General features: G+C 41.3%; 1 protein-coding gene across 3 annotated transcripts; it reads right to left on the bottom strand.

Annotated features, from left to right (window-relative positions):
* Positions 1-2,885: 2,885 nt before the first annotated feature.
* LDHA (lactate dehydrogenase A) lies at positions 2,886-12,223 on the bottom strand. 3 transcript variants are annotated; one of them, XM_006209305.3, is made up of 8 exons: positions 12,070-12,223; positions 9,665-9,814; positions 8,074-8,191; positions 6,915-7,088; positions 6,334-6,507; positions 5,554-5,671; positions 4,191-4,314; positions 2,886-3,626 (listed from the first exon to the last, which is right to left on the bottom strand). In XM_006209305.3, exons 2-8 carry the CDS (start codon positions 9,788-9,790, stop codon positions 3,462-3,464), a joined length of 999 nt encoding a protein of 332 aa, XP_006209367.1. In that variant the 5' UTR covers positions 9,791-9,814; positions 12,070-12,223; the 3' UTR covers positions 2,886-3,461. The 3 variants fall into 3 exon arrangements, with proteins under 3 accessions (XP_006209367.1, XP_072825740.1, XP_072825741.1); XM_072969639.1 differs by lacking the exon at positions 12,070-12,223 and adding an exon at positions 10,046-10,192; XM_072969640.1 differs by lacking the exons at positions 2,886-3,626; positions 4,191-4,314; positions 12,070-12,223 and adding an exon at positions 10,046-10,192 and having other exon boundaries at positions 5,550-5,671.
* Positions 12,224-12,617: the final 394 nt, after the last annotated feature.

Genomic DNA, 12,617 nt, shown 5'->3' with positions numbered 1-12,617 from the left:
GGCGCAGGCGCAGGCGCGCTGGAGGGTTCTTGATGTCTTATGGCCTGAGTGCGTTCTGTGGATTCTCTGGATTCCTGTGGTTTCCTTCTCGTGATGTCCGTATGAGAAGTTCTCAACGGTCTTGAAGAGTGTGCAAGAGAGGGCTACTGGGGTGTTTCTTTTCCTTCAGCCGGCCTAGGCCTCTGATTTTAGGGCCAAGGCTTTTTGGACACCAGACTACTGCACAGTGGCCAGCAGGGTGCCAGGCTCTAATTCCTCACGGGAAAGAATTCTCCTGGGAGCACTTCCTATCCTCCAGTGGGCCAGCCTAAACGAGCATCCTGAGGACCTTGCTTCCACATCCTGAATTGACGGTATCTGGTTGAGGCGAGATTGGAAATGGGCAGCTAGCTTGGGACACGTGGGGGAGCTCAAGGCCTGAGCGGACCTAATGTGCCTCTTCCTGAGCGGGCTTTGCTGAAGGGATCTGAGCCACAAGAATGAAAAGGAATTTAAGGAAAGGATGGGCTTGAGAACTGCCAGCCTAAGTTCGAGAAACAAACTTTCGATGCACTTACCACACCCTTGTCCAAGCATTTATTTGCAGGAATTTAAAAAATTACTAAGCTCTGTAACTTTAGGACCAAGTGTTTAAATAAAAGTTTGAATTTCTCCTGAGAGAACAGAGGGTAGTAATGAAAAGGAAAGGCCATGTCTAGTTTTCTAAGAATAATTTTAATTTACAAGAATTTATAATTCACAGAAGGGAGCATAACCTCCTCTGTCAATGTGTCAATTTCTGGTGTACAGCACAATGTCCCACCCAGGTGTATAAACATAACATTCATTGTCATCTTTTGTCATCACTTGCATTTGAATCCCTTTCAAAATCTGAAGGATAGTCCATATTCTGTATCAAAGCCTATAATTTGTTTTTAATGTGGTTCAGATCATGCAATAACCCTGCTTAAAACCCTTCAGTGGCTTTCCATTATACTTAAAATAACCAATTTTTACCACAACCTAAGAGATATTCAAGACTTGGCTTCCTTCTATCCCTCCAACTTCATCTCAAGACACACACCACACTTCCCTCCAGCTTTTAGACAGCAGTTTCCTAATTTCCTAAGGCTTTTAGCTGTTCCGTATATTTGAAAATTCTTCCCTAACCCTTCTCAAAATTGATTCTTGGGGTGAGGATGGTGGTAGAGCTCAGTGGTAGAGCCCATGCTTAGCATGCATGAGGTCCTGGGTTCAACCTCCACTTAAAAAAAAAATCCTTATTTTCAGTGTTGAACATAAATGGCATTTTCTTTAGGGTTCCTTGGCTAATGTGTCAACTACCATCACCTCCCTACATCTCTTCTGTTTCTCTTATGGCATTTTTCACAACCTACTACCAGCCCCAAGCAAGGGTTCTCAGGAGCTGCAGCAGCTCCTACCACTTGCTTGTTGCTTCTTTCCACAGAAACTCCTAGTGCGTGTACCTCATTTACCGCAGGACTCAGAGGGAGACACTGTTGACCTGGATTACCTCCAAATTCAAGCTCTATACTCACCCCTAGTGGCCACAGGAGGTATCATCTTGGCGGTGACCAAATGCCTGCACCAAGTTAAGAGGCTGTTCATTTATACCTGCCCAGGGCACATGTTCTGAACATCCCATTTGCTTCCCCACTAACTGGCAACTTGTATGACATGGGGCTCAGGCCTGCTTAATCCACTTCCCAAGGTTATTGAGACTAAAGTGAGATCACATTCCATTAAAGAGAATCAAGTCAAGGCTTCTTGCAGTTGGCCTATCCCTTGCATGGGGCAGGAAGGTACAAGGTGAACGTAGAATACATGATGTGCCAGAAAGTAAGGAAGCTTTACAAGATTAAATCTGAAAATTCATGAAAGATTAGTTTAATAAATCTCTATAAAGCATTATTTTTGTCGTGTTGATAGACTAAAAGTAATATGAAATTAATAAAAGTACATTTTAAAAAAAGTCTAAAGGTGCCTCAAAGTCTACAGAAGGCTATAGGAATAAGTGCACATTTCTTTTGGGGGCAATTAAAAGGTTCTAAGATTAGATAGTGGTGATAGTTGTACAACTATGTGACTTCATAGAATTGTACATTTTAAAAGGGTGAATTTTACGGTATGCAAATTATATCCTAAAGCTGTTTTTTTTTTAAAGTCTATTGAAAAGCAAATGCTATTATAATAGCTAATCATCAAGACTATGTAGATTAGTATTGTCCTACATTTGAGACATATTTTTTAAAAAGCATAATTCTCTTATCTCTCAGGAAGGAAGACTTCGGGAAAAGATCCTGGGGGAGTGTTGACAATAAAGTTGTTCTAGTTAACCTCTAGATGTATGGTTTTTAGGCCTGGAGAGGATCATAGTTATAGAAATATTTTGAGGAAATCTAAAGAAAATGTGAGTAGACAACCATCAGGGCTGTTTGGTTTAAAACTGTTCAGTACCATTATGTTACTGGCCTCCAGAGAGCAAAGTTTCTAAAAAAATCTCTGTCCTTCTGTTGTAGCAAAGTATCACTGCTTATGTTCAGTTGGCAAATGATGTTTTTTACATTCATATATAGAATGTTACCTATGTGAATTATAGGCTACCAATTATGATTAACACTATTAAGTTATCTCATAATACTTTGGGGCTTAATATAGTAAGACAATTGATTGCAATGAAAATGGTAAGAAAACAACCTAGTCAATCTACACCCTTAGTCACACCCTTAATATATTAATTATTAAAGTCTGATCATTAGTAAACAGTACCCCTTAAAAAAATCATTGCAGAGTTACCCAAGAATAACCAAATGGTTCCCAATAATGTAATGAGCAAATAGCAGCTTTATGACTTTGTATCTTAATGTAATAAATTAACACAATAGTCACTGTTCAAGGTTTATTTGGTTTTAGTTGGTATGACACTTGGATAGTTGGCTGCGTTATTTATGTAGATTTTTCTTTTTACATTATATGGCAATGTACACTATTTTGATACATACAGTAAATAAAATAAGATTCTTTAGAACAGTTATGCACAAGACTTGGAATACTGGATTTATACATTGGATCCCAGGATGTGATTAATTGGAGAACAAAAAAATTGGACTAGGCATCTTGGCTGAAGGAACCAGAAGAGATATAACACACAGTAAACACACATCTGATTTGAAGGGAAACTGCAGCACCTGCAACATTGGCAGTGGTGCCTCTTGAGAAAATGGAACTATTTTGCACTAATCAGTTCAGGCTCACACAAGGTAAGTACCACCCAGCATCAGGATATAACTGCAGGGTTTTATGAACCATTCCTATTTCTAACTTTAGGAAATTGATGTTTTTCCTAGGCTGTCTTGACATTACTTCTTTAGTCACAGATCAGATAATAAGAACAATATGCACAACCTCCAACTATATCCTGTTGTAGCCTAGACAGTGAAGTGGTATGATATTAGAAGACTTTAAAACTGCAGCTCTTTCTGGATCCCCCACAGTGTATCTGCACTCTTCTTCAAATGGGCCTCTTCCTCAGGAGTCAGGGTCACTTTCACAACATCTGAGATTCCATTCTGTCCCAAGATGCAAGGAACACTAAGGAAGACATCTTCTTTTATTCCATAGAGACCCTGAAGACGAGATGAAAAATATTTAATGTTTTTTCTAAGCATTCTGGGGTCTCCCAAGACTTTCATTCTCTATAATTATGAGGCTTTATTTAATATGACTTGCTAAGTAGAAATTCCTTTCTAGATTTTCATTTAGGATGTAAAGGAAAGTCATTAAAATAGCAGCAAGATATCCATTCTAAAAGAAAATCTAAATTATTGCCATTATCCATTGTACTTCCCAATTTTTATTGTATAATGCTTTGGTAACTCTAACTTGAGTGTGATTTTTGTTTTTCCCAAAGGAAAAACAAATTGTTTCTTTTATATTCCTCTACCCATCTCAACATAATTGACTAGTTTTTTAGTCACCAAGTTATTAAGTATCTATGTGCTGAACACAATGCTAATGGAATTAAGCCTAAAGCTCAACCATGTCTTTTCAAAAAAGAAAGTTGCAGGTGCATTAACTTATTTCCCTTAAATCAATGATTGAGGACTTACATTAATCTAATTGCTCAGTAGAATGTTTAAAAAAAACAAAATAATGGCATTCACACACAACCTATTACTACATAGACCTACCTTAATCATGGTGGAAATTGGATGTACCCGCCTAAGATTTTTCATTATACTTTCTGCCAAATCTGCCACAGACAGTCCAATGGCCCAGGATGTGTAGCCTTTCAGTTTGATTACCTCATAAGCACTGTAGGGTAGGGAAGGGTAGGTAGGGAAGGACAAGGAAGGGTAGGAAAAAGTAGGGCGGAGTAACAAAGAAAAACAAAGCTTTCACTGAACACATACTTTTATAGTAAATAATTTATATAGTAAATAATAATATATAAGTAATACAGTAAAGTGCATTATATACTTAAGAGTAACCTTTGCACATGTATACCAGGATATTATGTATAGGGATGTTCACAACAGTACTGTTGGTAATAGAAAAATTTGGCAACAAGCCCAATGCTCTCCAAAACAGGAGAATGGAGAAACTGTGGTATAACCATATGGTGGAATATTACTCAGCTATCAAAACAAGTAACTACAGCCATATGCAACAAAATGGCTGATTCTTATAAATGTAATACTGAATTTAAGAAAGTAAATCCAAGATTACATATAGCATGCTTGATTTGGGATTATCGCAGGTGCGTGTATGTGTAGCAGGTAGTGGGGTTGAGTACAGAGGGATGAGTGGGAGAAGGAGCACAGAATTCACTCATTTCCAAGGACCAGCAGACTAACAATTGTAACCCAACAAACACTACAGTTAGTTGACAGGAACTGTCAATGTTTCTTTGGTTAGATGGTGGGTTCACAGGATTTAATTAAACAAATACAAATAAGAGGGCTCTGCCTAGACAAATCATGATTCATTCTTCAATTCCATAGACCTGAGATCTGCACATGACCACCTGATTTATAAAAAATACATAAGGCCACGAAGTTGAAAGCTTCCCTATTTCAACAATTTCTAACCATTAATAATTACATTTTTAATACTATTATGAATCTATACATTGCTTGAAACTTTATAATCATCTGAATAAATAAGAAGCTAGCTGTATTTCTATTTACAGACTATAATAGGAACTTGGATTTAAAAATTCTTATTCCTAACTAAATGAATCATACATGTTGTTGAAGTAAAGACCAAATCTCAAATAGGGTAGACAATCTAACTTGTTTTATCTTAATAGTTTACATTGCAAACAGAAAAATTTATCACACTATAAACTAAGAATTATGGCAAATAAAGATAGACTGTAGTATTAATAAATGTCTAGTTTTTAATTCTTTTATCTATTATACAGTATGATCTTTAACAAAGCTTTAGAAAACAAGTTTTCTGATAGAGTAATCAAATGCAAATGCTAGTAAACTTTTGTTTAAATAATAATACATTTTCATGTTCTGTGTTAAAAATTCTGAGATCTATTACCTGTCAACCACCTGTTTGTGAACTGCTTTCCACTGTTCCTTATCTGCATCAGTGCCTAATTCAGGGTGCAGATTCTTCAGGGAGACACCAGCAACATTTATTCCACTCCATACAGGAACTAAAAGAAATAGTACAGAATATATTTATTTATTCCCATGTAACAGCCAGCAGACTAGTAATTCCAACTCATTCTTCTAAAGCTCTCTTTTCTTATCTAAGGAGAATTACCCACCCCCTTTTGGTAGATGGTAAAGCTGCAATTACCCTAACTTTTAGACTTTCATTGATTAGATTATATAAAGCTAAGAATTGTCACTATATTCTAATCTGTTTTCCTAACCTACTGAGACGAGATAGTATGAGATCATAAGAGGTTTTTTGCCATAAGGAACTGAGAACCCTGCAGAAATTATAACAGCTTTCAACTGTGATAATAGATTTTTTTTTTATACACTACATTTGGATTGGCTGACCTTTTCAGGGCCAAGAAGTTTAAGTCAACAGCTGCGACAGTAAATGAACTACCCTAAAAACTATCATCTTATTTAATATGTCCATGGTAAGAAATTAATTTCATATCCCCAACCAAAATAATGTCATACAGAATGGCTAAAATCCTAACAGTCCTAGCATATAATTATATCCAAAGATAGATTTCTAGAAACGATTCTACCCTAATGAATGGATATCTGATTTAGGCTCTGATTTAGTAATGAAACTCCTGTTAATTTTTCACATGATCTTTTTGAAAACACAAAGAAAAAAAAAAGTCATGCTTACCACTAGAGTCTCCATGCTCCCCCAGGATCCATCCATGACAGCTTAACGGGTGGACTCCCAGCCTTTCCCCCATCAGGTAACGGAACCGGGCTGAATCCAGATTGCAACCACTTCCAATAACACGGTTTTTGGGAAAGCCACTTATCTTCCAGGCCACATAGGTCAAGATATCCACTATGAAGAAGACATTTCAGCAGAGATACTAGGTGAGTCATTACATAATGATTTACAAGTCAAGATATATGGCTTTATATTGGATCTTGATATTGATCATGACCAGTCAATATTTTTGTTAATAGTTTAAAACCTCTATACTATGTATAATATAGCACATAGATCAAGTATTCAAGAAGTGTAGTTTAATGAAAATAAACTGTGCATCAGTAACACATTATTCATAAACTTATCCCTTATCCAAGATCTTCTTAGGCAAGTAACAAATTTTAAAGTGCCAACAATATCTAAGGCATTGTATCTCCTTTAATGTTTTAACTATTTTACAAAAACACAAATCCGCTCTCAGGAGGAAACTTACCAGTTTTACTCTAGCCCATCTATTTTTATGCAGTTAATAGCCTCACCTGGATTGGAAACCACAAGCAGCTTGCAGTTTGGGCTGTACTTTACAACATTAGGAATGATGAATTTAAAGATGTTCACGTTACGCTGGACCAAATTAAGACGGCTTTCTCCCTCTTGCTGACGTGCCCCAGCTGTGATAATTACCAGCCTGGAGTTTGCAGTCACATTATAGTCTAGCCCAAAGAGAAACAATAAGCAGATTAAGGACTTTTAAGAGAACTCCAGCAAACATTTGTTCCAGTAAGTTTTTTTATGGACAGTTTTATCAGTGTTTTATGTACGTGGCACGTAAATGCCTCTAATGCCTGTCAGTCACCTTCTTTAGTTTTTGGAATTTTATCACTGTGGCCACTTACATGGAGGAAGAATACATCAACACCTTCTTTGTATTCTGGTTTTAGTTATGTTGTGACTTTATATAACTAAAACTGGAGGGAGCTGAAAGGAATCACATTTATTTGACTTTTGACTCTCACTATCAAATGCGATACATCCCCCAATTTTTGCCACTGGAGCTCAAGGCTCACTCTTCCATACTCCTATTTCTCCTTAACTGTGGTCCTATCAGCTCAGGGATGGGCTTTAAAAAAAAAAAAGAAGAAGAAGGCAGAGGCAACTTTACACTTATCAAGCATGTCTTGCTTCTAGATACCGTATGGCACACAGGATAGTCAACCCCAGGTTGAAGATAATGAAAGGAGTCACCTATCAGACAAGGAGTCAGTGATTTTCAAGTGTCAAAATACACTATTTGGGCCCATGTCTGTTTCCTGGCTGGGACTTGTAAAGTGTGAGAGGGTCAAGCCATGAATATACACTGAACAGGCTCGTTTACCCCGTTCTCAACCTTGTGTTAGTGTGCAAAAGGGAATAGAAGTATATTTAATTTAAATATCTGAAGCAATGTGGTAAAATATGGACTTAAGAGGCTATGCTAATTACATTCTAATTCAGATGCTTTCCACATCATGGACAAATTGGATTTCCATTTAAAACCATTTGCTAAAAATACAAACACTGATATCCATAGTTATCAAAGCAAAATTGTTCGAAGGCTCTCTTATCTAGTATAAAAAAAGGAATCTTTGATGAACTAGATTTCAAGCCTGATAAAGAATTAAGTCTATCATGGACTACAACTTAAACTTGTGGAAGTACCTTTGCCAGAGACAATTTTTGGTGTTCTAAGGAAAAGGCTGCCATGTTGGAGATCCATCATCTCTCCCTTCAGTTTGTCTTCCATGACATCAACGAGAGCCAGTTCATCTGCCAAGTCCTAAAAGACATAAAATTTTTAGTTAAATGGAAAATTGCTATTTCCAAATTTCAAGAAGGGCATGCAAAATTTCTTTGCTTTTCGCATAGGAGAATTCAGCTACTTTATTAGTATCGGGACACACCTCAAAGTAGAGGCAGGCCCCCATTCAAAAGCTGACTCACAGATGATCTATACACAGGAAGGAGCACTGACCCTCTCTCCAACCCCCTCTTCACCAGGAGCTAACCACTGTACAGAAGTAGAACACTAGGTTGGCAATAACATCCAATTATGTAAAACCGCTCCATTTACTCTCTCAAATTCAGTTTTACACGTTGGTTTTAAGGTTGTTAGTCATTAAATAGATGATACTAACAAGTATTAAGACTTAAAAAGTGATATTCTGGATCAGTCCCTGGTTACATGTCTTCCATATATTAGCCAACAGTAACAGTTTTACATAGACAGACGTGTACATTACAAAACATTGGTGAAAAATACCCTTTTTTCAGATGAACCTATAAAAGTTCACAGCTACTTCTCAGATAAAGAATACCAACAATCGCTTTACTACAAATGGGATGTGGACTATTACAACCAAAGAGGTTATATTAGCTGAGCTGCAGAACTATCCCATATCATCTACAGTATAATGAGTGGTCTGGCTTACTCTTAACCACACCTGAGTTAGGGAGCTTGACAGAAAAAGACCATAGGTGGTTCATAGGTTTGGAAAAATAAATGACATCAATTTCTGATCCAATGGGGAAGGAGTAAGAGTTGGTATACTATGCGGTCTCTTCTAAAAACACATATGAAGCAACCTGTGTTGTTCCAAGACACTGCTTAGCTAATTTCTGCCTTCAGTCCTTTTCTGTCCCAAATTCAGAATTCATCATTTCACTCTCTTATTAGGAACTCCAAATCCAAACTTAAAACATCTTAACATTGTAAGCTGCCTCAATTTCTTTTTTATATAAACCAGGCTTGAGTACAGTAAAAAGTACTCTTTATTCACTCACAAGTTCTCTTTTTATAATTAAAGTTTAGCTCCATAATTGGTACCAAAACTGCTATCCAAGGAGGGAGGCAATGGGGATTTGCATGGATGGAAGACTTTCTACATTCAGTTTGATTTTAATTTTACCACGCATACATACCAATTTCAATTCAAAAATTACCTTAAAATAGCTTTAGCTTGTTTAAAGGCATGGGCTCCACTTTTCCATTTGTAGGCAATTAATGCAGGTTAATAAAGCACAGTGAATTTAAGAAACTGGTCTCCAGCCTAAAAACCTTTGATTTTTGTAGTTTAGATATTCTTTTGGCATACCATCATGTTTTAAAAGTTTGTTTCATGTGAAGTTCTTTGAATGAGTTCATGAACCTAAATATTTGCATAAACAATGTGATAATACAATTCTTGGAGAGGGAGTGGGATGGATGGAGTCAAGGAATCCCTGACTTCCAGAGTGATGAACTCTCACTTACCTTCATTAAGATACTGATGGCACAGGCCATGCCAACAGCACCAACCCCAACAACTGTAATCTTATTCTGGGGGACATGTTCTTCCTTAAGAAGATTCTGAATCAGCTGATCCTTGAGAGTTGCCATTTTGGACTTAGAACGAAAAGGAATCTATAGGGGAAAAACATGCATTGTCACTGTGTCCTTTTAAAATTAACGCTTATTAACCAAAAGCTGTTCTGAAAAAGTTTATTTTGCTTCCTTTTGGGGTACTTGCCACTAAAAATTACGAGGGAAGACTAAAAGGAGGGTGGGAAGAAACCTAAAGATAGTGAAAGGAGAGGTGAAAGGCCTAATGCCAGGATCTGGTCTGGCTAGGGTCTTTGGTGTAAAGGCCCTCACCTTGGCGTGGAAAAATAATACTGACGTTTGGGTGTAAGTATAGCCTCCTGAGGGCTCACCCATCTTCACTTAAATTAACTCCAAGTGGAGCTGGCCTTTCCTCAAACAAGATCCTGTGAGCCACCGGCCCAGCTCTACTACAATCATTAGGACTCCTGCCAAGCCCCTTAAGAACCGCAGGTAGTTGCGTAATGTGCTTTTAACCGCCTCAGCGAACTACCCGGAGTCAGAGGGGGCGTACTGTGAGCTCTGCTACTGCGCAATCACTCGTTTTCCTCTCCCTCTCCCCAACCCCCGCCCCCGGAGAAGGGGCGGAGATCAACTGCCCAGTCTGCAGGAGCCCGCGGGGGTTTTACGCCCCGCCCAGACCCGGAAGATTACCAGCTGCCCCTCCCCCACTCACCTATCTAGCCACTAATCTTGCGCGCAAGCGTATTTCAGGAGCACTGGACGAAGACCAAAGTAGTAGCCGCTGGCTACCGAGAGGTGGGCCCTAACCTCTACAGCAAGGCAGATGCTTGAGAAGCCCCGCCTGTGAGCGGACTTGAATAGGAACTATCCTGCTCCCCGGGTCAGGGGCAGTGAGCTCAGCATCAGACTTTAGACTAAACTAGTGTTCCGAAGCACACGAGAACAACGTGAAGTCTGGCTGGCAGGGGCCTCCTCGGCCTGGCGCACGGCCAGAGCCAGATTTTAAATCGCCATACCAGGAACCGGGGACTGTTAACCAACGCGCAGGGAGGTGCCTTGTGTGGCTTCTGCCATGGTCCTTGTTGCAAAGGCGTGAGGCCAAGTATGAGGAAATTTTGTTAGTACAGGAAGGGAAGCAATAGCTCAAGAGGCCTGCAGCCTGCACCCCTAAAGTTAATAGATACATGGTGAGACCCTCGATTTCCAGAACCGGGGAGGGGGTCTTCGACTTTCCTAATCCAACCCTGCTCTACATTCACTGGAGAGATTATTATAGATTGCATCCCGAAAGCACCACGTTTAATCCTGACACCGCCCCAAAGAGCAAAAATATCCGAGAGGACTTCCAGGCAGGCAGCCCAGAGTCACCAAGCTGGAATCGAGTCTCTCTTTACAAATCACTGCTATTTCTAGACAGCCTTGCAAGGTTTCTGCATCCTGGCCGGGGAAGGGAGGAGTTCTTTCTGCAGACATCTCCTGGCTTCGACAAAACCTAAGCCCTGGGCTCCAGAGCTCCCTTCAGTGTGGGGATATTGGGGTGGGGGAGCCCTGCATTTAAAGGGTCTACTCCCCCAACTCTGCTACCTACTCACTGTGACCTTAGAGATACCCTAACCCTCTCCCAGCCTTAGGTTCCCCCATTTATCGAAAGGAAGGGAATTTAACATCAAAAGGAGGGGGAGGTACCGGATGAGCCTATTCTCAACATACTGAGAGGCGGAAAGAGCTGGTGATACCCTTTCTGCTTCATCTTTGCATGCATCATGCCTAACATAGCGCCCGATGCTTCATAAATGTAATTTGCTCCAAGAACGTCCTATAATCTGCAGGCAGCCGCTGCCTCCAAGGAGCCCACCTCTTGAGAGTCTCAGGGTTAAAAGGCGACCCTAGCTGCACCCAGTGGCTTTCTGGCTTCCAGGAACCCGCCCCAGATTACTGAGGCTTTCCCGGCTCCCTGGGCTCCAAGAACCGGACTTCGAGTTCGGTGAGGTTTGCCTGTTTCCATTCCGGAGATAAGCCCTACCCTTCAGACCCGCAGTCTCCTCATACTTCTGTATTCAGCCGAGCCTTCGAACCCATACTGGGTGCGGCCAGTCCTTGGTTCCGCAGCCAGGCCAGAGGCCACCGTGCCCACTTACAGCAAAAGCAGGGTGCGGCGGGCCCCGTACCCGCGTGTGGCGCGGGCCACCGCCGAGGTCTCAAGACTATGCCTCTGGGAAGCAGCGCCTACACCTCCCGGGAGCAGGGACCCCAGCGCGGGCAGCGCCGGGCCAGCGAAGCCCGGCGCAGTCGCTCTCCCCCTCCCGCGCAGTGCGCGCCGGGCCCGACCGTACCGGGAGTGCACGTCGGGCGGGCGGGCGTCGGGGCGCGTGGCGTTGGTTCCGGACTTGGCGGCTGCTGCTCCGGTACTCGGAGCTGGGAGCGGGAGGGGCCTTAAATGGACCCGCGAGGCTGACGTCAGGGGGGAGCCGGGCGGACGTGCGGGAACCCACGTGTGGGTTGGGCTGGGGGCGGGCTCCGAGCCGGGCGGGGCACTGTAGAGGCTCCGGCGGCGTGCGCAGCCGGAGGACCCGCAGGCCGCCCGACCCACGTGCGCCGAGCCATCTAAAGGGCTGCCCAGAGCCACGCTGCCTCCGGCCACAAAAGTCCAGGTCAGAGCCATCAGCTGGAGTCAGGCGGAGCTTCAATTTCCTCTTCCGTAAAATGTGGAAGTTACTCTCAAAGAAGGCTCCATCTGAACTTTTGCTCCTGCTGACCAGTGCCCAGAACCACTTCTAGCACGTAATAGGCACTCGTCACATATTTGCTGAAGGAAAGAAAATGCCTAGCAGAGCGACAGTCTATTCTTACCTAAGTCGAGTGATCTCCAAATCTTAACCCT

Source organism: Vicugna pacos, chromosome 10, assembly GCF_048564905.1.
Source record: "Vicugna pacos chromosome 10, VicPac4, whole genome shotgun sequence".
NCBI lineage: Eukaryota > Metazoa > Chordata > Mammalia > Artiodactyla > Camelidae > Vicugna > Vicugna pacos.
The sequence above is the reverse complement of the archived record's forward strand: the minus strand, read 5'-3'. Positions and strand labels throughout refer to the sequence as shown.

Bases quoted from the DNA above. Each gene is read 5' to 3' on its own strand.
- LDHA (XM_072969639.1), bottom strand. From the start codon at position 10,108: ATGGGTGAGCCCTCAGGAGGCTATACTTACACCCAAACGTCAGTATTA. The intron at 9,815-10,045 runs GTGAGGGCCTTT...TTTCCCCTATAG, and splicing joins TATTATTTTTCCACGCCAAG to ATTCCTTTTCGTTCTAAGTC. The intron at 6,508-6,914 runs GTGAGGCTATTA...TCTTCTTCATAG, and splicing joins GCTTGTGGTTTCCAATCCAG to TGGATATCTTGACCTATGTG.